Source organism: Rhipicephalus microplus, chromosome 3 (assembly GCF_043290135.1).
Source record: "Rhipicephalus microplus isolate Deutch F79 chromosome 3, USDA_Rmic, whole genome shotgun sequence".
In the NCBI taxonomy this organism is placed as follows: domain Eukaryota; kingdom Metazoa; phylum Arthropoda; class Arachnida; order Ixodida; family Ixodidae; genus Rhipicephalus; species Rhipicephalus microplus.
The window spans coordinates 214,447,355-214,474,928 of record NC_134702.1 but is presented as its reverse complement, the minus strand read 5'-3'; the positions used below and the strand labels follow the sequence as shown (position 1 = coordinate 214,474,928).

General features: G+C 42.3%; 1 protein-coding gene and 1 long non-coding RNA gene across 3 annotated transcripts in view; both read left to right on the top strand.

Annotated features, from left to right (window-relative positions):
* The window catches only part of LOC142804125 (uncharacterized), a 283,131-nt gene extending 259,684 nt beyond the window's left edge, over positions 1-23,447 (top strand). For both annotated transcript variants that reach the window (XM_075890708.1, XM_075890709.1), the window contains one exon: positions 20,856-23,447. In XM_075890708.1, the coding sequence (XP_075746823.1) occupies positions 20,856-21,104 (249 nt within the window). In that variant the 3' untranslated portion in view covers positions 21,105-23,447. The remainder of the gene's footprint in view (positions 1-20,855) is intronic.
* LOC142804126 (uncharacterized) lies at positions 77-10,228 on the top strand. Its single transcript, XR_012894468.1, has 4 exons — positions 77-152; positions 4,784-4,807; positions 5,496-5,519; positions 10,153-10,228. It is a non-coding gene; the product is annotated as an uncharacterized LOC142804126 (long non-coding RNA).
* Positions 23,448-27,574: the final 4,127 nt, after the last annotated feature.

The following is a 27,574-nucleotide window of genomic DNA, read 5'->3' as shown; positions in this document are numbered from 1 at the left end:
GGCACGGGTAAAAGTCATGAAAACGTTTTCTGCAATATGAGGGATATAGAAAGAAATATTCACAAGGTGTTTTTATTATGATCTCATACCGTTACTGCTTAGGGTATTTATAATTTATTCCTTTGATTTATTTCCAGGACACCATACAAACAGTGAGCATCACTTTTCACCTTGTTCTGTTAGTGGGCGCATGAAGCTAACTGGGCAGGTTGATTGCTAATTCACTCTAGCTTGGAATAACCGAAATATTTCGAGGCACGAACAGATTATTGTTTTTTTCCATACCGATATATCACGAACATTTCATATTCTGTCCGAGTCATACCTTTCAGCACTTTCATTCATATGGTGTCAAAAACATTTGTTTAAAAATATCTCAATTTCCTACTTCGCTGTATTATCTAGCTGGTATAAATGTTTTTGTAGTTTAGAATTGAAGTTTGAAGGGTACGCCAAGCACTTGTCTTGTGACATGATCGTTCGAGGTAATAAAAATTTATGGAAGCTTGATCTTAATGCCTAATGTTTTCAGTTATCCGCGCAAAAGTCACTCAGCTACGTAGGGGCCTTCCATTGGTGATTGATCAAAGTCATAAAAAAGGTCTGCTAATAAGTACTCTGAGTGTAGAATTCTAGGTACAATGACCACGAACACACTCGCAGAACTGAGGAAGACCCACATGGTGCCACTATATGAACAGTTGACGCAAAGCCTTACGGGAAGACGTATTTTGGGCACCATCGGGGCCACGTATGGCGTACAACATGGGGCGAAAAAGACATTCCACGAGAAGGACACCACATGTCTTAGTGCCTGCAATACTTTTAAGTATGAATCCAAATCATTGCCAAGGTATAACCATTGAAAAGTTAAAGGCAATATATAAGCGATCCAGCAACGCTCGGGAAGCAGTCTATGTAGACGGAGCATAACATGAGAATGACCAAAACAAGGTGATTGTAGTAACGAATATTCAAGAAAATATTCCAAGGCCAGGTACACTATGCATACAGAAGAGAGAGAGAGAATAAAATGAGGGGAAAACAGGGAGGTGAACCAAAAATTGGCGCATTTAGTTTGCTACCCTGCACTACGCACAGGAACATACGTACATACTGGAAAGGTAGAAGTGGCGTAGGCGATGCCTATAGCACCAGGATTAGCCTGAAGGAAAGGCAATTTCGAAAACCAATAAAGCCAATATCAACATCAGTGGCTCCTAAAATGCTCGAAAATGCAATGCTAAGGAAGAGATTTTGTCGGAAGCGCTAATTTTCACAATGACCAAGTTTCTTATAATGTTACGTGGCAATGACACTAAGTCAGTCGCAAGCCATACTGCATCTTACATACGATGGTTATTACCACGTAACAATATCGAAAGGGCGCGTGCTTTGTCCTACCTCCCTGGAAACGAAGTTGTGTACGAATTTACTCGAGAATGGGCAGGCCAAAAAGACCCAACGTGAAGCTCGGGGTCTGTTCCCTTTGGCGGGTTTTCAAGAGATGAAAACACTTCAAGCTTGGAAGGGCCCGATTTTCCCGGGCACGCACCTCGCTAAAGAAGCAGCAGGCGAGGCATGGTGTCTATTACAGATAAGCATTTTCCCGAATTCAGTCACGCACTACCACCGCTATCCGGCGCTGTACTCGGAGATGTGAAGGTTTTTAGATGCGAAGCAGTTCACGGTGGAGCTCGATCCGGTGTGCGGCGTGACCATCCTTACTACGAATGTGCATCCACTCCCATTTTTTCGCCTCGACACACCGACGCAGGGAGCGCAGGCTAAGCTGCGCTTGCTCCCCTTCTATCTCCTCTAGGCATTCCTCCCGGCGGCATTTACAACAGCATTGCGCATGAGCGTAATCTCCCCAACCATCTCCTCTCCTACGCAATTCTGACACAGGCCACGTCTGTTAGTGAGTTTCTTGATTGAAACACCGACTGCTTGTGCTGCACAACCGTTTAGTGGCCACCCTGTCTATATAGGCAGTGGAATTTGACCTTTAAGGTAGTGGCAGTGGGAGATTTGTGGTGTGTGTTGATGAACCAAAAAATTCGCTGCGCGCGTTAACTGAAAAAAGTTTACAGGCCTGCTTGGAACGCGCAGCGAAGTCCTGCGAAAGCTAGAAGAGCGGCCTTTCAGAGCCTTTTTAAACTCTCTTTGGGTAAATAGTAGAAGCACACCTGCTGGGTACCCACTACGCCATATATAACTTTAATTTTTGCGCACAAGGCTGGACTCAGTACGCTATCCTTCGTCATTCTTCGGAGAGACGTGGCACCCACTAAAGACTTGCAACGAGCTTTGTGCGAATTTTGCGTTTCATGCAGTAGCTGACGACAATGAAGAGTTACTCCTTAAGTGATTTATTGTGCCATAGTTTTTTGGTGAAAACAAGTTTTTGCAATGATTTCGAGTAGTCGACGACGCGCTCGTTGCGGATGACGGGTATCTGTGTCCAATCGAGGTTTTATGTCTATCATTGCCCATTAGCAGCGATTGGCAAGTTGCAGTAAGAAACGCCGGCCCATTACTGCGTGCTTTGCTTCCCCCTCCCCCCACCGCCAAGGTTTATCTCCTGCACAAAGCCCGCAATGAGCGCCAGGGTCAGCGTCGCCGCCGGCCTAAGCATTATTGGTCGCTGCTTCGCTTCTACACACGGTTTCTTTTGGTGGGATATTGTGTATTTTTTATTACAGGATGGACCAGATTCATATATTATGGGCTTGCCTCGAACCAACTGGCTAAAATACATGTACACAGAGAGCAGTGGGAGACCGCACTGCTCAGACCTCCGGCTCTGAAGTGCTACTACAACTCCCTCAGCGAGCAGGGGATGCCGCCAGGCCTTAAAGACTCATAGCTGCCACCTAGAAGACAAAACCAATCCTCCAAAGCCCCGCCATGGTGGTCTAGTGGCTAAGGTACTCGGCTGCTGATACGCAGGTCGCGGGATCAAATCTAGGCTGCGGCGGCTGCACTTTCGATGCAGGTGCAAATGCTGTAGGCCCATGTGGTCAGAGTTGGGTGCACTGTAAAGAACCCCACGTGGTCGAAATTTCCGAAGCCCTCAACTACGACATCTTTTATAATCATTTGGTGGATTTGAGACGTTCAACCCCACAAATCCATCATTATCAATCCTTCAAAAGATTTCCCCTTTCAATAAAACTTGTTTCCATCTTCTAGAAAACATACTGCCTTAAAGGTGCAATCCCTTCTTAACCATTTAGAGGATCAAGAACGGCACAAAAAACGCCTAGTACACTGCACATTATTCACACATACGATCATTGTCCTTCATTTATTGAATTATGCGTATACGACACACTTTTCGCAATCAGTGACGCGTGCGCTTGAAATACACGTTGAAAAACACAAACTCACATCGACGTATTGGCAGGAAATCATCCTCACTCAACAAGGCATATTCACAGGACGATTCTCGATAAAGGCCGGTACTAAACTGAAACTTGTAATAAACGTTAATTGCGACGTGGACTTGATGCGCCAATACGTTTTCTATTGATGCTTGCCTATCGAAATGCATTTAGAAATGTATGGAAGCGTATGTGTTTGTGTGTGTTTAAAATATGTCTTGATGAAAGCGCGAAACAACTATGACAACCATCTACACTGCTATCATTTACCTTTAAGCCTTCGTTATACCTGAATCTTCGGCTAAATTGACGAACAATGGTAAGCGTGTTAAAATAGGAATAAAACAGGACAATAGACCATTCTACCTCGGATAGGTGACATTAGAAAACGCACTCGCGGAGCTGTGAAAGCAAGCACCTCACATTTCTCGTGTTGTTCGCCCGCTTCTTGGACACCCGTGTCGTGTTGAACAGCCGTGTTTCCAGTATCAGACGTAAGCTCAAATCACCTATTCACTCACCAGCGGCCTTGGCTCATTGGGGGTGGGGGTGGGGGAAGGCAAGAGGCAAAGAGACAAAAATGCTGATGAGGATATGGTAACAACGGACCTGCAGTAAGCTGGTGCAGAAACTGTGTTAGAAAAACTGTCCACCTTATATACGATGCCTCTTGACGAGAACGGTACCAGAGTTTCGGAAGAACGCCAACATCAACTTAACTTATAGGAAAGTAGACGTTAAGGACATTAAGCAATAAAGGCCGAGAAGCCTACAAACTATTTACCAGAACAATGACAGTCCGGAGAATGAAATAACTAGAACAATAAGGATGGGGTGGATCATATCCGGTAAGCATCCTCAAATGATGAACGGTAATCTATCAATAACCCTCAGAAGGTATATAACAGTTACATATTGCTGGTGCTTACCTAAGAAGTAGAGAACTGGAGGCCTAAAAAAAGGATTCTGCTAAATTGAGGACGACGTAGCGAGCGATGTCAAGAAAAAATGGTAGGTGTAACCTAAGGGACAAGAAAAGAGCAGAGTAGGTCAGGGATCAAACGAGGGTTAAGGTTGGCCTAAGTTGAAATCAAAAAGAAGACATGAAAATGAGCTGGGCAAGTAGCGTGCTGGCTGGATAACCACTGGTCATTAGGGGAACAAGCTGTATTGCCAGAGAAGGCAAACGCATGAATGGGAGGCAGTAAATTAGGTGGGCCGATGAGGTTAAGAAGTTCGTAGGTATAACGTGGCAGCAGAAAGCACATCGCCGGGTTTATTTGCGGATCATGGGATAGGTGTTTGCCCTGCAGTGGGCGTTGTCAGGATGCTGCTGCTGCTGCTGATAATGATGATAATAATGATGATGATGATGACCCCGTTTTATTAATTTGCAGAAACCACCTCCTGGTGGAGACAAGGTGTGTGTATTTTCTTTTACGTCATTTTATTAACCGTTGCATTCTTTGACAGAATGAAATTGCGGGACTTGATGTTAAGAGTAAACTTTAAAAGTCTGCTGTTCGCGTCACGTCTTCACACGTCACCTCGAATTTTCTGCGTCTTGGCATGTGTTGATCTACAGTCGTACCTTGAGTTCACGAAATGCCTTTTAAGTAGTGTGTTTCTGTCGAAAACATTTACCCCTGATTACGTGATAGAATAAGATGCACTTAACCTCTGATAATACTCGATATTTGCGGTTTCTAACTCACGTAATGCAACGTTAGCCCTCTAAGTACTGCGCACACTTCCTCTTTCCTATTCCCCCATTTTTCAAAGGTAGAAGTGTTATTTCGCTTTGCAATCAGGCATCCCAACTGTTGTGAGGCAATCATTTGAAGAAGCATATGGTTCTCCAGCTCTTCGATTTAACAGAGTGAATGCTACTCTTTTAGACGCAAACCGCATTCAACTCTTACTACTGCCCTTCCATTGAAAAAAATAGGCGGTTATGTTTTCTACGTGTTTATTTTTTCTCCCGTTTTAATTCATAATATAATGAAAGTTTCTCATAGCACCTAGCATGCATGTGCAGCGTACATTACAGATGTCTTTCTACACACTGTACAGATGCCGAAATAATAAATTTTTCCCAATGCTTTGCAGAGGCAACCGCTTGGTTGATGAGAGGTGCGTTCATTTGATTACAAATATGATAACTGTCTAACCAAGCCTACTCAATTCAAGCTCTTTGAAGGCTTCTGCATGGCCGCTACCTCTGTTTTAGTTATAATGCACGACACAGTTCTATTTCACGATGCCGGGTAGACGCCGGCCGCAAATATCCTTCACGTGGCCAATTTTACAAATTGTGTGCATTTATGTAGGAAGGCACGCCTAATGTGACTGAACAGTTGAAAGATTATTGTCGTTACTTCTCGCTCAGATAGCGACGTAGCCCTGGCATGCGTTCGTTGTACGAGCTCTAACTTGAATCCCTACGCGTTGCCGAAAGTATTTTGCGCATGGAAATGAGCTACGCACCTTAAGGTGCAAAAGTGACCTTAAATTATGTAATTTACTTCAGGTGACTGTCACCACTCTGTTATCATTGCTATGGCTAACACATTACCATGTTTTATTGACTATCAGCGTGCATTTTCATTTGGCTTAACCTTAAAGCCATTCGCGGTGTTTTGTTTAGGCCTAAACACATATAAAGATAACACAGTGATGAAGAGTGGAAATGCCAGTGTGCTGTTTGCTTAGGGATATGAAGCGTTCATACTTTATTAATAATATTTTATTGTGGTCTAGGATGAACGAAGGGGACATTCTTGTCACAACTCCTCAGCACGGCAGTAACGATTGCTTATTATTTACCTCACCGCACTAACTTGCTTTCCTACTAGCACCCTATGCAATATAACTGCGTAAACACACAGCCCACTGCATGGAAAGAGACGTCCAATTTTCAGAATTTCAATTTTCAGTAACTTCAATCAAATGGCAGAATTGCTACGCACATGCGCCTTGAAAACGTTGAACATCAAGTGCGAATATTTCTATAAGCCAAACACACTTGCGGGATGCGCCACTTGCGGAACAATTAACTGTCAAATAAAGTGAATTCTCACGCGTGTGGGCATTATTCGCGTTTTTGTTTTGAAACGTTGCGAAAATATTAACGTCAATGAAGCCCTCTCTACACTTCAAAAAGCTGGACAAGCGCTGGAGTGCATCTCTCTTGCTTCAAAACGAAGGTCAAACGAGAAAGAGAGCAGACATTTGTTAAAAGAACGTGACAGACATCAGCAGAAGCGAAAAATAACTCAGCATTTTTGTTGATGTTTTTCTGCGCCAGAAAGGCACGTAACAAGCCACCAGCACAAAGAAAAAAACACTCAAATTATGCGAGAGCGATGCCGTGGAAATGCGTGGCGCCTTCACGGTGCGTGACTTGGGCGCATCACCATTTTGCTGGCGTGTGGTAAATGGAAAGGTCCCATCGAATCTGGCTTATAAATAGCACGGGTCTTAAAGCAGACACTGCTTGTCACATACTGCAATGCCTTTGTTCACAAATTATTCTTTGAAAGGTCACTGCTTAGCTGAAGAGCAGGCGTGTCTGCCGTAATGTTTCCGGGCGTGGCTCAAGTGTATCAGCTTCAAGCAAAGCAACACTGTTGGAAAATTCCGCTGCCTTCAACACGCGATGACGATTGTAAAGCTTAACAAAGAATGAGCGGGCGTACTTTTGATTTGATTTGATTTGACTAATTGATTGCCAGGCACACACATGTACAATCGATTTACGCACTCACGTACAACAGAAGGTAAAATTGAGGTCAACGAGGAAAAAATAGACGTTTTCAATTTGTGCTTACCGCACTGTGAATAGGAATGTCTCATGCTAAATGAGGGCACGACATACGACAGTCATGAAAGTCGCATGATGCGCCAATGGCAGTGGCAAAAGCATCACTTCAAGGTCCCCTGTTTTGTTCGGCTGCTGAAAAGGTATACAAGCCCTGACTGGCAACTTCCAGGTATCCTAGGATTTACGTCACCTAATTAATCTATTATTACCATGAGCCTTTGGTGTTGTTTTGATGATATAATCTCATTGAAAATTATTATTCGCGGCATTTTTCTCATATTTAAAGTTGTTACGAAGTTAAGAACTGGACGGGCAGGTTTTAGAACACTTGTTTGTTAGCTGAATTTAACACCTGTTTACTTCTGCGTACGAATCAGGCGGAGAAGCAAACAATACTTCACACCTGCAGAAATAAATCAGAACAAATTGATACTTGCACCGTAATCATGATCAGCAGATCATGGGAGAGGCCTTCGCGCTGCAGTGGGCGTATAGTGGTGCTGATGATGATGAGAAACCAAGATACGTGTATGCTCAAAAAGCGGCGTCACTATAGGTACAAAACGATCAACAGAAACTTTCTTTGGCAGCCAATAAAAATCAAAAGAATTTGCCGCTAAGTTGCTCTAATAGCGCTGATCCCTTGTTGGAATGATCATCGACAACCCTGTGTAAAATAAACGCACTTGAGAATATTTTCGAAATAATATCGTTTTTTCAGGAATACACGCCAAAGGGATCCTTCTCTCGGGACATATAATTCACTAGTAGACGGCGCGTGTAGAAAGCATGCATTCTTTTCGAAATATCCTACCAATGAAATTGTGAGACCTCTATGCCACTTGCGATTTCCGCAAACTGGTCCAAAAGGACATTGTAGGCCTAACCGCTCAATAATTTTCTTTTTCATTTTCCGATCATCAAAATTATCGAAAAGAACTGACCGAGCACAAAAATTGACTCGTTACAGAGCACGCGTGAGGTCATCACGTCTTTCTGAACGGCTTTCAGAACACTTCGAAGAGAGAGACGTAATATGTAGAGTGCTGGCGCATTCAAACATGACATTTTAGTGCAATGACTGGTATGCGAAATCGCTCGAAATAACCACTTTGTGTGGCGACGAATTCGGTCTGACAAAAACAAACGCTCGTATAATGTATGCATTCGAGAAAAGTTTACGCTGATATGACCCTAATGAAGACGGTGAAGCAGAAGTCGTGTGTAATACTTAGCCCTAACTTGTCCCGCTTCAATGCGTGAGTACTGTACATATTTTCTCTAATAACTGAAACTGGTAATATATTTGTGGTTGTTATATTATATAAGCCTGCTAGCACGTTAGCGGGAGCTGTATCTAGTAAAGTAATTTTACTCGGTTTTACTTCAACATAAGTAATGGGCGTAATGTTTTATTGAGCGAAAGAACAGCAAAAGTGGTACAGGAAATATACAATGTGATAAATTGTTGCTCGGCCAGTGCTTCTTGTAAACACATTTATAGAATAAATTGAAAATGTACTGGCTACAGCGATGGGAACTTACGCATTCCTACATAAGCTGCAAGCTCTCCTAAACAAGAATAAAATTACTGCGTTAGCTCATTGTAATAGTGCATATAGTGGTCGCCTTGCAGCAATGTATGTTGTACTTGTTCCTGACGCTCTGATTAGGAGTGCCCCAACACGATGCTGCAGGGGATGTGGTGCCCAACTCCTGGCCACATTGGTGGGATCGAATTCCGAGCTTCGCGGCCGCATTTTCAATGGAAGCGAAAATGCTTGAGGCCTTTGAGGCGCGCGTTATACAAAACTAGGTGGTCTAAATTTCCAAATCCTTCTACTACCGCGTCTCTGGTAATCATATATTTGTTTCGAAACGTTAGGTGTTAACAATTACTAGTTATTACTAAGTAATGTTTCTGTGATCAGGTTTTCTCTCCAATGTTCAAGAGGTAAAGCTTTGTCGAATATACAGGAATGAAGCTATATGATTGAAAGTGTATCTGATCACTTGGAATTCAATGCGGTAAGCAGAAAGCAGCATTCATATATTGTGTTTGAATGACACGAAGATCTTATGTTATGCGCTCGTAGGGTAATAAATGTACTTGACGTGCTAGTGTTGCCACTGCCTCACATTAGAAGTGGTCGATTGGCAAGACACTCATGTTCCTTCGCGGTATATTTACATCGGCCGGTAGCGCCAAGAAAAGTTAGGAGATCACTATAGATCTTATTTTTTGGATGTCTTTGCCAGTTTATTTCATTTCTCCTCAATGAACGTATGTATTACAATTTCAATGGGCTTGTCAGATCATTGAGACGTTTTTGCCATAACAGGTCTTACAAGCATATCGTAAATTTCCCACATAAAAAAGAGTGGACTTTTGATAGGGGATGCTTAGCATGATAGCGAAGCATGAGTACATTCATATTGCAGTTATGGTAAGGCGTTATGGGCTTTGTTTTACTAGCGAATTCAATTTGCTGAATATTTTCTCAATTTACAACCTACTGAATCTGTCTTTACTGGCGATAAAAAAGCAATGTAAGTTTAAGGAAGTGGAAACTAATAGTGTAAAGCTGAAAAAAATTCATTTAAAACCCCTCGCTTGGTTCTCACTACTCGTACATTGCAACTGAACATGCATCTTACCAGGCAGATAAATTCGCTCGCATTAAACACATTATTTTTCCCTGCCATCACTATCGGCGAATGTTCAGCCGTGTCACTACCTACTTTACGAAAGATTTTGTGTGCGTTTGTCTGATTATGTGTACGTTAAAGTAGGAATATCTAATAAAAGAAGTAAAATGTTCCTGAAAGACGAACACTTCCAGAGCTAACGAGTGAAATTTTTTTTACGTGTTGCTTAGAATATTTCAGAACATGTTACACTAAACCAGTGTCTCGCATGTTTCATATTGTATCATGTTCCAGGATTTCAAGAAACGGATTATTTTCTGAAACTTCTCAGACGAAACAGATCATCTAAGTCCGCGTTGTTTTATGGGCCTAATAAAGTTTTTTCTTGTATTGCCTGCTCATTTTGAAATGCTCAGCTAACTTATTTCTATAAAGCACGTAATTCGCAAATTTTGGCGTCACAAGAATGTCACATACTGAGGCACGTAGATTGCATGAAGTTTCGAAGAAATAAAAACCAATCACAATTTAATATAATTTTTATTTGATTTGATAAAAATTTGTGGTCCGGAATAAAGAAATTCGCGAGGTATAGCCGTTCTGCATCCATTTATTGAGACTCTCTTCATACATGCTCAAATATGCATATTTCTTCGTCGAAGAAGTTACGACTTATCAGGCGGTGACATTTTTAGAAGAGGAAAGTGAAAATGCCTCTTGCGCGTGCCTATATATATCTATATTAAGAAACTTGTAAAAAATACTCAAGATACGTAATATTTACTGAAAGCATTGAAACAGTACATTGTTTGATCGTCACCTACTATGAATCGCGTTAGCATCTCGTTTTTTTTTCCTGTGGGTTGCTTTGGTGACACGCTTCCCCTGCCCCACAGAAATGCATATCTTATACTGCCTAAACTGTGAGCAGTTACAGTAGCTTAGCAGACAACGTGTGATGCAGCACCTTTAAGCCCATAACTGTGGTCTAGGCTACCAGCCTCGATTGCAGCGTTTCGACCGAGGCAAGAGTTTACAAAAAGATGTTCATGCAGAACGATTGAAGAACTATTTGTCACCGAAGTTAATTCGGGGTACTGGACCACAGCTTGCGTTAAAACATCGTCGAATTCAAACGTAGAAACACTTAATAGTAATTTAGTTACGATGGGTCCACATTGTGAGAGGTGACCAATGGTATGCATCGCGCTTGCAAAATGATGCATTCAGTTCTAGCGGTGACCTATTCTTAACGTAGGTGCTAGGCTTCAATTCCTTATCTAAGTAGGGAACATCGTAGATCGGCGAAAGAAATGAAGCTCGCTCTTGAGCTCTAAGGGCTCACTCAAATTCAGACTCGCCAAAATTTGCCCCAGTCGGGCTCACATTTACTCAGACTGCATAAACTTTATCTGAGGTGCATTCACTGAGACTAAAACTCGCCAACATATTAGTCACTCAGACCCGGAATCATCGTTTTTTCTGAGTCCCTATGAATTTTTGCAATTCCGTTGGATGCAAAAATGTTGTAGGCCCGTGTGCTCAGATTCGGGTACACGTTAAAGAGCCCCAGGTGGTCAAAATTTCCGCAGCCTTCTACCACGGCGTCTCTCATAATCATATGGTAGGTTCGGGACGTTACACACCACATATCAATCAACAATCACGAGTCCGTGAACCTAAATATAGCTTTTGTGATCATGTTGTCAATGATTTTTAATGCTAATATCTCTGAAACCCGGTGCTCCTCGACACGCCTTTTAATCCTATACCGTTAAATACGAGTCATCCGCAGTGATTAAAAATAAAGTAAGAAAAGTAATGTGAAGTGCGCGACTGGCGCTAGATATTTTTTTTGAGAGCCTCCAGTGAAACAGTTGGCGGGGGATGGCCTTACCAGCCGAGAATTGACTCCTCTGGCCAACGAATATCGAGTTGACACACGGCCGCAAGAGTGTTGAGATGGGCACGAATAGACTTGACTATAAAGGTAAGCCAATATAGGGGTGATAGCAACGTTAAAGTTGGAAAGATAGGACCATAACTGGGCAATAAAAAGTAGAGCGCACTCGCACTCAGGCAGTATATTTTGTGCTTAGAGTTCACTGGGACTCATACTACTCTAATATTTCTCTGAACCAGACCCACTTGATCTCAAACTTACTAAAATTTTCCTCAACAGTATTCACCCGGCCTCAAATTCGAAAAAGTGTTACTCTGTTCAACTCGCCTAAACTCATACTTACGGACCGATCTAAGTCTTATTGATTCGATAATGATATCTTTACGCCACAAAAACACGATAACAATGTGAGAGACGCCCTAGTGCAGGGCTCCGAAAATTTTGACCAACTCGTGCTTCTTAACGTGCACTGACATCGCACAGCACACGAACATCTACCGTTTCGCCTGTATCAAAATGCGAGTGCAACGGCTGAGATCGAACACACGACCTTGGTTCAGCAGCAGCCGAGCCCCATACCACTATTCCACGAAGGCGGGCAGTCTGAGTGAATGTGAGCGAGTGAACTCATCAGGTGATTTTGTCAGCCTAGGGGACGCAAAGCTCAATAACGTTGGCCGTTCTCTCCACACGGAGCTTTATTTAATGGTTGGGGTTTTAGGAATCGCTAATATACGCCTTCATTTCATCTCACCTGTTTTGGCCGACAACTCGCAACGCTGACGTAACTAGAACAGCGTTATAATACACTACATCATGAAAACTTACGCTATCTTCATTGATATTTCTTAAATAAAGTAAGAGACACCTGAAAAAGATACCTCTGTGGTAATACAAGAAGTACAATAAGAAGGCTTGGGAACCCGTGGTTATCGAAACGATCTGGAAACTTGCACAAGTGGCCATGCCACCGCAATAATGTAATGCAATTTCGGCTGGTTGCTTGTGTTATAGACGCAACAACTTTACGTAGTAGTCGTGAACGAAACGTACACGCACCACTTCAAAATCTGCGCTTCCATGTGTTGGAAGCCGATGACTCGGACTTTGCTGCCATGCCAGCTGGGTTTCTCATTCTCCACTGTTGTTCACTAAAGTAAAGCGTACTTATTTGGCGTAATTCCTCCTAAGTAATGTCAGAGTCACCGATGCTCAAAGGCAGAGAAAAAAGGAGCAATAGGTGCGTCTCGCCGTAAGCAATCATAGGCATCAGATACGCTCAAATACTTTAAAGTGCAGCTCGGGAACAAAACCCGAGCACTTATTCTGGTGTTGTTCTTATTACAGTAGCACAGGTAATAAAATGATCCCATTTAGTAATCAGCAACTTGTCGAAACTACATATCAACAGAGGGTATAACATAGATTGTCGAGGTGAAAAAAATGAACGCTTATTTCACGAAACGGTAAAGCGGCGCTAATCCCGGTTGTACTCTAGGTGAGAGTGCTCCTACTTTCAGGAACCCTCTGGTCTCTGCTGCCTCCTTGAAACTGGCAACGAGACGTCTTTCTTGGTCCACGTCTTTCGAAGCGAATGCAGCCTCACACGTTTCAACAACGTATTCGTTTTTTTTTAACATGAAAGTAGTTTATGATAGAGTATCCGTCACGTGCGTAACGTTGTAATATACATACTCAGTAATTGCAAGAAAAAAAACAGCAGGCATAAGTTTGCTACGTGGAGTCGAATCAGCAACCTCTCAATTCCAGCGAGCGGCGCTAACTACTACGCCTCAAAGCCTTTTTTTCTTTATTGCGTTCTGCTGCACATAATACAGTGATGATATAGTGCATAAATGTAGATATAGTGCATAAATATAGTGCATAAACTTAGAATTCATTTGTACAATTAAGTCGCTCAATTTGTTCGAGCTACTCTGGTACTGGTTCTCTAATTTTACAGTCTTCAGTAAAGTTCGCAATCATTCTTCGAAAACATTAAAAAATAGGCAGTGTATTGATGTCAGCAGAGGGGAACGCGATGTAATTTTTCAAATACGGTGAAGGCCTAGCAGAATAACATTATATTAATTGCTTCATCGTCTTCTTCATTAACTGGTAAAAACCTGATCCGAACGATAAATTGTAGTAGTTCCGTGCAGGATGTCCAAGAAGACCACACCTTCCCAACAAATCAGAAAGACATATCCGTTGGTTTCAGGTTTAGGACAGAAAAAACAGTGCGTTCTAGAGTTTCTAGAGCTCTTCTGTGGAGCTTAAGGAAAATTGATTTTGGACTAGATGGGGCAGCCCTTTTTTTTTTACTCGAGCAAGTACATTTTGACCATGTCTAGGAAGATACAAACTTCGGTCAAATGGTACTGGTAAAGTACTGTCGTTAAGGTCGGTATTCAACCTTTTTTCGTTTTACTCCCGATAGATACTCGATAGAAAAACATGCCACTAAAATTGCATGCACCGACGACTTTTGAATAACCGTAAAGCGCCCCATGCACGTGGCCCGAGGTGAAAACGAGTGAAGGTAGAGCTTTTTTAAGCCTTAGATAAATAACTGCACATAGTAGCGGTCATCTTGTGTCTTGGAGAAAGATAAAATGACTAAAGACCTGAATTAACAACAAATGTAACAGACCGAGACCACAGAACCAAACGCGGCAAAAAAGGTTAGTCCGACTACACTGTTCCCACACTGATCACCATATAAATACTGCAAACGAACGGTGGAGCCTTTGCACGTTTACACGCCAGCTATACAAAACCTGCAATTTCTACCAGAGTTTAGAGACAAAGAAAAGATTATGAATCATGGGCCGCAAGATTACATCGTGGGCCGCGAGTCCCATCCTCCCACTTTATCCACTTTTTTTACGCAGTACAATGGCTTTCCGCCACCCATACAGCTCCCTGTTACGATAAAATTTTAGTGGTACGCCCATATATTTCGAAGGCTGATTCGCCCATGGGATGTTGGCAAAAACGTTTGGAGTGGAAGGATGATCCCCATACCAGTATCCCAAGCACTTTTCCCAGTTTACGGAACTCCTACTGGCCGTACAAAACGTCGAGTGTTATCAATCAAAACGCGCTTCGTCTTATGAAATGAATGTGACGAAAGCGCCCTGATCGAGCGCTCAGCTTCAATTAAATAAGCACACCTGCAAACGTTGTCACCTGTGCAGAGTAGACCTTCATATTTGTAAGACGGTGCATGCTCCTCTCCAAGTGACGTTACAACCCGCAACGGCAGCTGACGACAAAGAATTATGGCTGAGCCATTTTCAAAGATTTCGAAGGATTGAACGATTGAATGGCTGTGCATTTCTTATTGGGAACGCCTGGTTTATATTTCGTTCTTCTGCCTCGCTATTTTACGCATGTTGACGCGAGTGCTGGGCCGACTTGACATGTATAGGTTTTTTTTTTTGGCACAGGTCAGCGAACTTACTCATGAGTCGACTCACTCGGATTCACCAAGCCTCAGATCTCGCATTGAGTCTGAGTATGGGTGAGTCCGGGTGAGTAATATTTTGGTGAGTTTAAGTCCGAGTGAGTACGGTTGAGGAGAAGGTTTGTGAGTGTGAGCCGAATGAGTCCGGTTTATTGGAACTTTGGTGAATCGGAGTCTGAGGGAGTCGAAAGCCTAACATATAATTCTTTCGTGAGCTTCAGTGAGCTCCCCTTTTTTTCCCGACATATGTTACTACAATCTACTCAATTTGATCATTTCTATCAGCCGCCTGGTTTCACGTTTATACTACTGTCTCATCATCATCATCAGCAGCCTGACTACGTCCACTGCAGGACAAAGGCCTCTCCCATGTTCCGCCAGTTATCCCGGTCTTGTGCTTGCTCCTGCCAATTTAAACCCGCAAACTTCTTAATCTCATCTGTCCACGTAACCTTCTGTCTCCCCCTAACCCACATGACTTCTTTGGGAATTCAGTTAGTTACCCTTATAGACCAGCGGTTTTCCTGTCTACGTGCTACATGCCCCGGCCCATCTCCATTTCCTCTTCTTGATTTCAAGTATGATATCCTTAACCCCTATTTGTTCCCTAATACACTCTGCTCTCTTCTTGTCTCTTAAGGTGACACCTACCACTTTTCTTTCCATTGCTCGCTGCGTCGTCCTCAATTTAAGCTGAACCCTCTTTCTAAGTCTCCAGGTTTCTGCTCCGTAGCTAAGTACCAGCAAGATACAGCTGTTATATACCTTCCTCTTGAGGAATAGTGGCAATCTACCTGTCATATTTTGAGAGTGCTTGCCAAGTGTGCACCACCCCATTTTCATTCTTCTATTTACTTTCATTTCATGGTTTGGTACCGCGGTTATTACCTGCCCTAAGTAAACATGGTTTTTTACAACTGGAAGTGCTCTATTACCTCTCTGGAAGCACTGCTGTCTTCCGAGGTTCTTGTATATTACTTTCGTTTTCTCCAGATTAATTTTAAGAACCACCTTTCTGATCTCCTTGTATAACTCCGTAATCATGAGTTGCCATTCATCCCCTGAATTACTCAACAATGCAATGTCATCGGCGAAGCGCAGGTTACTAAAGTACTCTCCATTAACTCTTATTCCTAACTGTTCCCGTTGTAGGCTTCTGAAAACAACCCGTAAGCACGCGGTAATAGCATTGGGCAAATCATAGCCTTACACCATTCTTGATTAATATTCTGTTGCTTTCATTCATTTCATTTCATTTATTTATACTGTTAGCCCAGAAGTGGGCCGTTACAGGGTGGAAGTACAAACAATTATTTGCAAAAAAGAAGTACCGTACAGGTCTCGAGATAATTTCTCGGTATTATTGTGACCAGCAACTCGAAGTTATACATAACATATATAAATGGAACACACATGCGATGCAATACATACGCGCAGAACAGCACATGACGCATTTGAGGCGGCACTTTTGCACCGCGCTGAAGATTTGAAAGACAACTACTGCAGAATAGTGCAACCAACAAAAAGTACACACACACGCCAAAAAAAAAAAAAACATATGTCACTGTTATTCGGAAAATAAACGTTTTAGATTTCTTTGTGAATCACAATTGTAGCAGTTGATCCCCTGTAGATTTTTCCAGGATGTTTATATATGCTTCATCGATGCCCTAATTACACAGGGTCTGCTTGACGGCTGATATTTCTACTGAATCAAACGCCTTCTCGTAATTTATGAAGGCTATGTATAGTGGTTGGTTATATTCTGAGCATTTTTCTATTACCTTATTGATAGTATGAATGTGGTAGAATATTGAGTAGCCTGTTCGAAATCCTCCTTGTTCCTTCGGTTGATTGAATTCTAATGTTTTCTTTACTCTGTTAGCAATTAACTTTGTAAATAGCTTGGATACTACAGAGAGCTAGCTGATCGGCCTGTAATTCTTCAAGTCCTTGTCATGTCCTTTATTTGGTATTGAGATGATGTTAGCATTCTTCCTAGAATCTGGTACTCTTCCAGTCAGGAGACACCTCGTAAACAGGGTGGCTAGTTTTTCTACCACAATTTGTCGTCAATCTTTCATCAGATCTGATGTTACCTGATTCTCACCAGCAGCTTTGCCTCTTTGCGTGCTCTCCAAAGCTTTGCTGACTTCTTCTAATATTACTGGTGGGTTGTCATCTAGGTTACTGCTAGTTTTTATAGTATTGAGGTCGTGGAAGTCCCGGCTACTGTACAGATCTCTATGAAACTCCTTCGCTATTTTAACTATCCTATCCATATTGGAAGTTATTTTGCCTTCTTAGTTCCTTAGTGCGTACATCCGATTTTTGCCAATCACAAGTTTCCTCTTCACTGCTTTGACGCTTCCTCTGTTTTTCAGAGCGTGTTCAATTCTCTCCATGTTATACCTTCTTACATCGCATACTTTATGCCTATTAATCAACTTCGAAAGCTCTGCCAGTCTATTTTGTCTGCTGTACTTGAGATTTTCATGATTTGACGCTTCCTAATGAGATTGTTTGTTTCCTGGAAAAGCTTGCTAGTGTCCTGTATAACTACCCTGCCTCCAACTTCCATTGCACACTCCGTAATGATGCTCGTCGGATTATCATTCATTTTATCTGCGCTAAGGTTGGTTTTCTCACAAACAGCCGAGTACCTGTTCTGAAATGAGACTCTGAATTCCTGTACTTTCCCTTTCAGTGCTAGCTCATCCCGTCTACTGACATGTTATCCAAAGCAGTATCATTTAACCACCATGTCAATATTTATTGATCAGAGACTTGAGTTACTTAAGAAGTGCTATGACCAGCACCACCTCCCCTTACGTACAAAAGTTAATTCGGGAGAGTTCTGTTGCCACCTCTTTCAAAATATGTCCTGATATACTAGTCTGCAATGATTCGTAACTCATATTGAAAGACCCTACACGAAAAAGCGCAAAGATTAGCACGGTCGTGATATTGATGTAAAGAGTATTAACACCGTAGTCGGAAAAGGTGATTCTCGGCTAACGAACTCATGATTCGGCTCACTGGAACTCAGTCGCACTCAAACAGAGCCTCGAGTACGGGTAATATCAGGTGAGCGCGAGCTCGAGTGAGTCGAGTTGAACAAAATTTTGGTGAGTGTGAGTCCGAGTGAGGTATGCCGCTGGAATTTTTTGGCGAGTCTGAGTTGGCTCTACAAGGCTTGTCGATCTGTGCTTTTTGCGAATGCTTTACAAGCGCCGTGGTGGCTTCGTGATAGAATACTCGGCTGCCACGTTGACGGCCTGGGTTGAAATCTCACCAGACCATTGAGGTTGGTTTTTATGCTTTACCTTTTTTTAATATTTCGCGCAATTGTGGTCACGGACACCAGCAGCGGCAGTAGCACACAGCTATGGCTACAAAATGGGCTGTTATGATCTCATACCAGCTTCTGCTGTAAAAACCGCTTGGAAAATTGATTTCCGGCGACCGATACATATCGGTTCGTGTATAAAGCGCCCTAACGCATGCGTTTCTCGCGCCCACAAATGCTTCTTTCACGCGCGTCGAGATACTCGGTAGCTCAGTCACTCGATAGAGCGTAATTACCTTAGGGGTGTTGAAGGCTTCAACACAAACGTTGAGGTGAGAGCACGCCACAGAAAAAGATATGATCCATGTATTGATCCCCTCCAGAGATACGCTTGCACGCACCCGCAGGTGGTTACGCCTTGTACGTTCTCCAGTATTTATTTTGCTTACGGAGGCAGGTTCACACTCTCGCTGCCGTTCACGTTACTTTCACCGATAAAAACACATTTCTTGGCACTGAACACTGTATAGCGTTTTATCTATGAAACATACCATTGCATTCAGTACTTCAATACATCACAAAACCTATGTCTGTGAAAACTAGTTGTTCTTTGTACGAATACAACCCATGAGCGAAGCTCCTGAAAATGTGATGCCACTGACTAAGAGCCTGATCTCGCTACTGGCTTTCGTGAAGGCGTTATTGTGAGAAGCGGGTGAGAAGAGCGTCTGTTGCACTCGGGGGCGGAAACGAGTTAACGTACAGCAAGCGCCTGCACTCGCGGTGCACCGGGAGCACGCACCTGTTGTCTTGCTCGGTGCGCTTGCCTGGCGCATGGAGCTTCGGTGGCTGGTGCAGGCCTAAAGAGCTTCGCTCCTAAAAAAATTCACTCATCTCGAAGAAATGAATCATAACAAATGGGTGAAGCTCGAGGCATCTTATCGGCGAGTAACCATACTTTTCCTGAGCGTTGCTTAATGCTAAAGTAAATTGAGTAACATAGCATAGGACGCGTCATTTGAAGGTCGCGGGCTTGGTCACTGCCCACGGCAAGTTATCTTTTTGTCCATTCTTCATTCTTCGTCCACATTCTTTCTTCATTTTTCTCTCTTCATTGTTCATTATTCTCAGTAACATTACAAATACTTCCAATATAACCCCTGCATTTTTTCTTGGTATAGTTGTCTGTCAGTTCATTGTCTGTCATTATTCATAGTTATTTGTCTGCCATTATAGGTGTGTTCAATGTGCACAATGTGTTTAATAATAGTTAAGTGTCTGTAAATATAATAATTGTCTTTCATTAGTAATGTGTTTAACAAAAAACGATTCCTCGAAGTTATCCTTCTTTCCTTCATTCATAGCGAGGATCTCCATCCGGCGAACTTGATGCCTTTATGTGGTATGCGAGAGATTATAGGTTAGCTTCCAGCTCGCAATGCGATCACGCGCTACGTGAGGCCAACCGGCAAATAATGTGTGAGCCACACTCACCTCAATGGCAACAGGCAGCGCAGAGTGACGATCCCTCGCCTAATGCACATACATACCCTATAAAGTGGGCGGTTAAGTAACGGCTGTCGTACCACAGCTGGAAGAGCATCAAATGTTTTGTTCAAACGTTGCAGGTTCGGTCTCTGCCAACGGCACGTTATCGTTTCGTCCGGTTTTGTTTCTTCACAATGACAGTAGAATGACTTCTAATGACATCCCCAATACATTTCTCGGCATAATTGTCGGTCTGGTCTTATTATTATTCGGCTGCACAAACAAACATAGCTCTTAGATTTATCCCACTTTCCTTCATGAAGCATAAAGCGACTCGTAAAATTATTTCACCTTCCAGTTGTCTTAGGCAATTCGACCAGGACTTAGAAACATACTTGAGCGGATGATTTGTCTGGAAAGTGAATCCAAGAACCCACGATCTCAGCGGTGATGGGATACCATTTTAATATGAGTGAATGGTTGGAGCTTGACGTGTGCTCTTGTGTTACATGTTGCCTTGGGAAGCCTCAATATTTATGCACAATTTAGAAGACATAAAATCAAGAATTCTCTTCCCAATAGGTTATTGCAGCAGGAAGAGCGCGTGTCTTTTGTTATTATTAACCTACGTCTACGATGAAATAAATTAAAACATTTTGTTGTCTCACATTGTTCTCGCTATTGCGGTGGTTCTATACCATGACCACAACGGAAGGCAAGCCTATGGCACAAAGAGCTTTTTCTCTGAAAAAAGAAGTAATGTGGAGTTGTACACAGGCAGATACAATAAGAAGAAATAAAGGCTTGCTTTGGTGTTTTTCGCTTTAGTGTCTGCTCTATTTAATCAGGTGGCGGACGAGAGTGGCCTGCGGGGCAGCGCCGTGGGCCTGGGCACTGGTGGCATGGGCGGTGGCGCTATGGCGAGTGGTGGCCTGGAGAACCTGCTGTGGAACTACCTGATGGCCAAGCAGATGGCCCGCCAGATGCAGCGCGAACAGGTCGACCAGCCGCCGGCTGTGCCAGACTTCCAGAGGAAAAGGAGTGGATGGAAGCAGTGCTCTTTCAACGCCGTCTCCTGCTTTGGCCGACGCAAGTGAGCTGCTTGAAAGAATGGCGGTGGTTGACGGAAGATGACAATTAGAAGCGTCTAAATCATCTCGGAGCTCTTCCAGACGGAACAATGGCAACACTTTGCAAAGATTCTCAAGAAGAAAACGCTACTGATCGGTGGCCCAAGGCACAGGACGACGAATTGACGGATTCGGCCAAGTACAACCGCTGTCCCGAAACTTTGACTTCTTTAGATATTTCTCTGGTCTGAAAGGTTAGGTAGTGCGTCTTAGATAAGGTGACACAACGGTAATATACACGCCTTTGTCCTACTGTGAGAGTTCTAAAATATATGCTTTATGCGTGTTATCCCATGACGAAAGTATAAATTAAGGCCTGGATATGCTCTTGCCTTCATGCTGTTTTGTGAATATGTAGATAGTCAAGCAATACACCTGCGAAAATCACGGGTTTGTTTCGCAATTCCTAGCAACAGCCTAAAGTAATCAGGCTTTTAAATGTCATTACACTCAGGTTTAAGATAGATAACAGCAATTTCGGAATAAGAAGCGGACCTCAAGAAATGACGTGAGTCATGTTCTTGGAGCATTTTCCGCCTATGTGCAGTGTACATTGGGCAAAACTTCTTGGTACCTATGAGAGTTAGTCACACACCACCTTCTTTGTCGTCAGTCTATGAAATGTTTCAGCCAAACTTACGCAGGTTTGTTACCTTCTACATGACAAAACATGGTGCCCGTACTTTCATGAAGGACGCTTTCCTGCATAAAATTAGAGAGAAAGCAAAACAGTAACCACTTTCATATTTTCTAGAAACTGACAGTAAATAACACCTGTCTCAGCACCTATGTGTCGTTGTTGTTCAGAATTTAGTTAATAATATTCACAAAAACTGCTCAAGGCACTCATGTGAGGGCATTGTGTAGTGGGCTGCACGGGTTTGCCGAAACGCGTAACAAGGAAAATATGATTAACACAAAGTACTTGCCTCGGTAAAATAAAGTGTCGCACATGGTAGACTTTCTTCACGTTAACTGGACTTTTATACAATACCAAAGCAAGTTTGCGAAGCAAATCTTAACCTTTCTTTTCATAGCACTGGGGGCCATGCTAACAGTTTCTGTGAAACCTTTTATTACCTTTTAGAAAAAAGTTGAATTTGCTACCCACAAGTGTAAGGTGAATTCATCTGCAGGGTTTATTATGGCCTACCTCTTTAACAGGACGTGCAGTACTTGACAGCTCTTGCACACTGGCAAGCCTACGCAAAAATATGTCAATTATTACGCAGCTTGTAAAACCACGGTGAACGACTAAATTGTAAACAGTAATTTATGTCTGTATACATATCTAATAATTCGACCTCATTTCCTTTCCCTGGAGGGCTCCGAGATACTCCGATATGAAAAAGATTCATTAACTCGTCAAACTCGTGGGGCATAATGAACACTTTCTGGCTAGTTCTGCACCGGGAGTTCGTTTATTTTGGGACAGCGTATTTTATTTCAACTAACAGCACCAGAAATAGTGGGGCAGTGCCAACATGTGTCGCGTTTCACAATCGAGGTAGAGGGAACATTAGCACCAATGGTCAAAGCACTGTTTTTACCACTGGTGTTCAAGAATGACACTGAAGGCTGGAGTACGCTACTTATTCACCCAGGATTTAGGTCAACACTATTCCCTAAAACTGTTGTGGCTGAAAGCCGTAACTCGTTGTTTGAGGGACAACCGCCCTCAAATAATGTATATCTTAGTCAGGTTGCTGGCTAAGCTATACATAAAGCGTGACGTATTCATTTTTAAGGTGTCGTGTATAATGTAAGTCATAAGTAAAATACCGTGGGTCCGAAGAATAAATGTCACTATTGGAATAATGACTCCTGTTTCAATAGAAAGAGTTTGATCGATAGTTCTCTGTTAAAATCTGGTGGTGGTCCTACACGGCTGCGGCTGTACGGAGACGACTGTGATGGCGAAACACTTCAATCCTAATGTAATTAACTCTGTTTTTTGTGGTAAAGCCGGTATAATGTACTAATTGCAATTTACGAGCTGATACACATACATGTCACTGATTTCAAAGCGTTCATATAAAAGTCAAGGAACCAGAGGTTATAGTTTGTTTCTCTCAGGCATTTTGGCTTCGTTTTGCATCCACATACGACGTGTTATCGAAAAACCAACCTGTCTACACCAAACCTTTCCTGTTACAAAATAAATCTTGTTGATTTAAAGAAAAGGATTATTTTCGTTACCAACGTTGAAATATGTTTTGCTCAACGCGAGCGCATTGTACATTTTATTTGCGAAACAAATCGTCGAAGTATTTGTGACTGAATGAATAAATCACTTTTTTGAGTGCACAATTTATTTCATAAGTACTAACACTTGAGTTATGGTCATAGGTCGCAGTGTCATTTGTCTTTCTGTTGTAAATAAAAATTTCTGATTAACAGCCATTTATTCAGCTGAAGTTCACCACTTTAAGGCATTCACCAAGTAAGAATGTTCTCACTCAAAATTTCTTATGATGCATTTTAGGTTTCTTTGTTCGAGAAAAAAGCAATGAAAAGAAACTCCACACAGCGCAGAGTTTGCAGATCTAGCCTGAAGTAGGTGCACATAAAAGCAGCGTAACTTCGACATTTATTGTTCTTTGAAACGTAAAAACAGGGGAGCTCATCAAAACGAAATAGTCCTATCGATTTAATTATTTAATTAAGACAGTTTGAAGATAAGATTAAACAAGGTGGTTCAGCTTATCGTAACACCTGGGATTTTACGCGCAAGAACCAAGAGATTATTATTATCAGGCACATCATAGTTGTGTGCTCCGCAACTTTGACAGTCCGGTGTTCTTTAACGCAAACGAACATGGCACAGTACACACATTTCAACTCCCCATATATGCCATCACCATGGGCGCGATCTAACCCGCAACCATCGGATCAGTAGGAAAGTACCTTTACCACTGATGGAACGTGATAGGCTAGCTCGCTAAGCTCGCGATACTTTACGGTATTTTACGCTATGTAGAGTAATAAAGCAAAATAAGTATTGCGAAACTTGCAAGGAACAGAAGTTGTGCTTTAACAACGACGCTAAAATATTGTGAGCTTCGGTTGTCGTAAGCACGGCAGCGTTATCGTCAATATTGCAAAACACGACAGCAGCATCCGGTATTCCACTGGGAAAGGCTAGCTATCTTCTGCTCAGGGGAATCCGAAGCGCTGCTGCGGGCGCAACATTGCGAATCTCATGTGCCCCTAAACACAACCTAAAAAAGCTGAAAGAGGTGAATAGAAGTGGAGCGTCTAGAGAGATGTATAGGCACTCGCTCTCTCGAGAATCACCACGCTTCAGCGAACTTCTCCAAGCCAAGGCGAATGTGGATCTCGACGACCAGAGGAAAACTATCTAACTGGTGGGTACGCACGAGGAATATCGACAGGCGCCTGCCCCAAGCAACACACGACACGTCGTCGAAGCGTCAGTCACGGAGGGATCATCAAGCCTTCGTTTTTTTTGTAGAAAATTCGGCAATAGGTCGAAGCAGGTTGTCTACCAGACCACTGTTGGAAGTCTTCGAGCATGTTCATCCACATCGGCACATCACAATCATGGCACTGAACGCACACCCTAAAACATGAGCACACCGCAAATGAGCGCTGATAGCCAGGCGTCTAACTAGAAGTTATTCTTAATTTCTTCGAGAATCGCTAAAGCAAAACTTCTGTTCGTACTATCAACTCACATGAAGTCAAGGAAACAGAGGTTGGCAAAATAATAAACAAGCAAAATTTAGACTAGCACAAAATACTTGCTCCGAAAAATGAAGGTCAAGGATGGTGGTTCTCATTAATTAACAGCATGCGCAAAAATAAACAGCTAACGTCGTTTTGCAGTGAAATGCATGTATGAAAGTCCACACGAGAACATTCACTAATACCTTCAAGTGACGAAAATAAAGTACCGGACATGTCCCTAATTAAAGTTCAAACGTACGCACACTCTTGGCTAGGATGGCCAAGAGTGTGCGTACGTTTGGCCTAAATGAACATGCATAAAGCTGAAACCGCAATTGAATATTAATTGACACAACAGCCACGATCGGAGCAGAGAGTTCAGCCGAGATAACCAGCCTTCTTAACGAGACCGCTATGTAAAGCCTGGTCAGCCATTCTTTAGGAGCATTTCTCTTTTAAATATTTTTGATTTCGCCTGTGAACACATAAAATCATCCTAACGAGCACACTAGCACCTAAACAAAACGATTTTGTTTTCAGGATTATTAGGCCCAAAAACCACTTTCGGGCTTTTTTTTTATTTCGGAACTGCGCCGTCGTTAAACAGTTAAGAAAATTTCAGCCAAGCTGTTTATCGCTAAACTAAACCAAAATTCATCTTTTCTAGGTATAAAAAATCTCGATGATACGTGGCTTTAAAATAAGGCAAGGCAGATCTCTCTTTTCTACTAAAAATTAAGAAAAAAAACACATGGGTGGGCAAAACCAACATTTTTTGACACACGTAACTTATAGAGGTCAAATGCTCTATTAAAGACTTGCGTATAACACAGTGATAAACACAGAGTTTGTACGTTATGGATTCGGTCATTAAACATCTTTTCAAAGTGCCAAGGTGGTGATTTTCCCAAAAATGGTCTCCGAAGCAGCTACTATCGGAAGGGGACAAGTTGCCCATTTAATTTCCCGCTAGTGTGAAAGAGAAAAAAATATTGATAGGTTAAGAAAATTTGGGCGCATAAGCTTTCAGAAACACAGGGTGTACAGGCTTAAGTTCTGTTTCACAGATATATTGGAAATGTCGCACGCTAGTACCAGATGGTTTAGAAAGTTACGTAAAAATTGACCATCCTAAGCGGAGTTCCACTCAAGGAAAGTTATTAAAACGCCGAAAGAGGAAGGCAGCTGAAGGACAGAAGCAAAGACACTGTTCGTCATTGCTCTGTTCGCTGTCCATTCTTCTACCCGTCAGTTTTATTCTTCTATCGAAGTTTCAGTGGCTTTCCTTGAGTTGAAGTATCTATGAACAACATGCCCAACAAGCAACGCCCTTGAACTCAACTAAACAGGGGATGCACTTCGAGCCAACATTATAAAAAGTGCTATTCACCCAGGCAGCAGCTCAGGCATTTACGACAAAGAAATGTTCATTTCTAACAATTTTGGTGCCAGATACAACACCTGGTGAAACATTTTTGATCTCTACTTGCTGTCATGCTCTCCTAATGTGTGACCTTTCCCGTTTTCGTAAACCGATTTAAATATGCAACTTCAGCGACGTGAGCACCGGTACTAATATTTGAGTTGGCAGGTGATGAAGTTCAGGACTCGATGGGAAACCATATGGTCGGGAAAGCTCATTGCAAGAATTAGTAGACACTGACTAATCGCTGAAACCAAATCAGTGTTTACGATTGGGGGCGTTATGGAGGGCTTGTTATTTTTAGCGAGGCCTCCGTAGCGGGACCGCAACGTTATTTGTGTGTTTTTCAACAATTAGGAGGTGCTTGCTATTTCCCGTCATTTTGTACGTGAGAATCGATAATAGTTGTTAACTGAACGAACTCTTAAGCAATTACGCATAAATCTATCACTACTTTTAATTGAACACAAGTACGTAGCTGAGGCGGGTATAGGATGCAACTAGAAATAAAAGTTACGGTGGTGCGGGCAGTATAATTAAAACAATATCATCGTTTATTTCCTTAACAGCACAACAAAAAGAATGATTTCAGATGCGGTAATTACCATCAGGAAGCGATAATTTTCACCGTTCAAGTAAATTATGCAAATCGAGGCTACACTCTATATATAAAGCTACATCATGAAAAAAATGATGCAGTACAAAAACAATCAAACATCTTCGATGAAAAAATCAATAGGTCTGTTTGATGGGCACAACTTACCCTCAATTGATAATCACTTTCTGAATTCACATGTTTGAAATCTCGAAAACAGATAAACAGTTGCTTACGCCTCTGGTGTTCTTAGGCAAGTGCTTAACAAATTATGTAATTTTGTTTTCATTTTTAGCTTAACAAAACCTCCATTGCATAGTCTATCTTCCTCCGCTCACTCTCGCATCTACATTTTTGCAAAAGCTTCTTTAGTACCTCGAATAACATCTTTGTGGCAAGAGATCAAGGTTAAGACGAATAATAGCGGAAACGTATGACATTTGCTTACGTGCTTCCGTCAGTTACAAGCCCACTGCTGGTGCACTGAGGACGTCTGACCTTTTTGGAGTCGTCGCCGTGATGTACAGAATCATTTAAAGCAATATTGAGGTTTACCAATTTGCTGAATCTCTCAAAAGGTATGTCAAAAGCCGTGGTCATTTTCCTGTCAGCGCCGTATAGCAAACAAAACAACGGCTGCTTCACGTTGAACGATGCCACGCGTGCAACTACTCAATGTTGGTGCAATAAGAAGTGTCACAACAAGCGTTTCAAGGATGATATGGACGC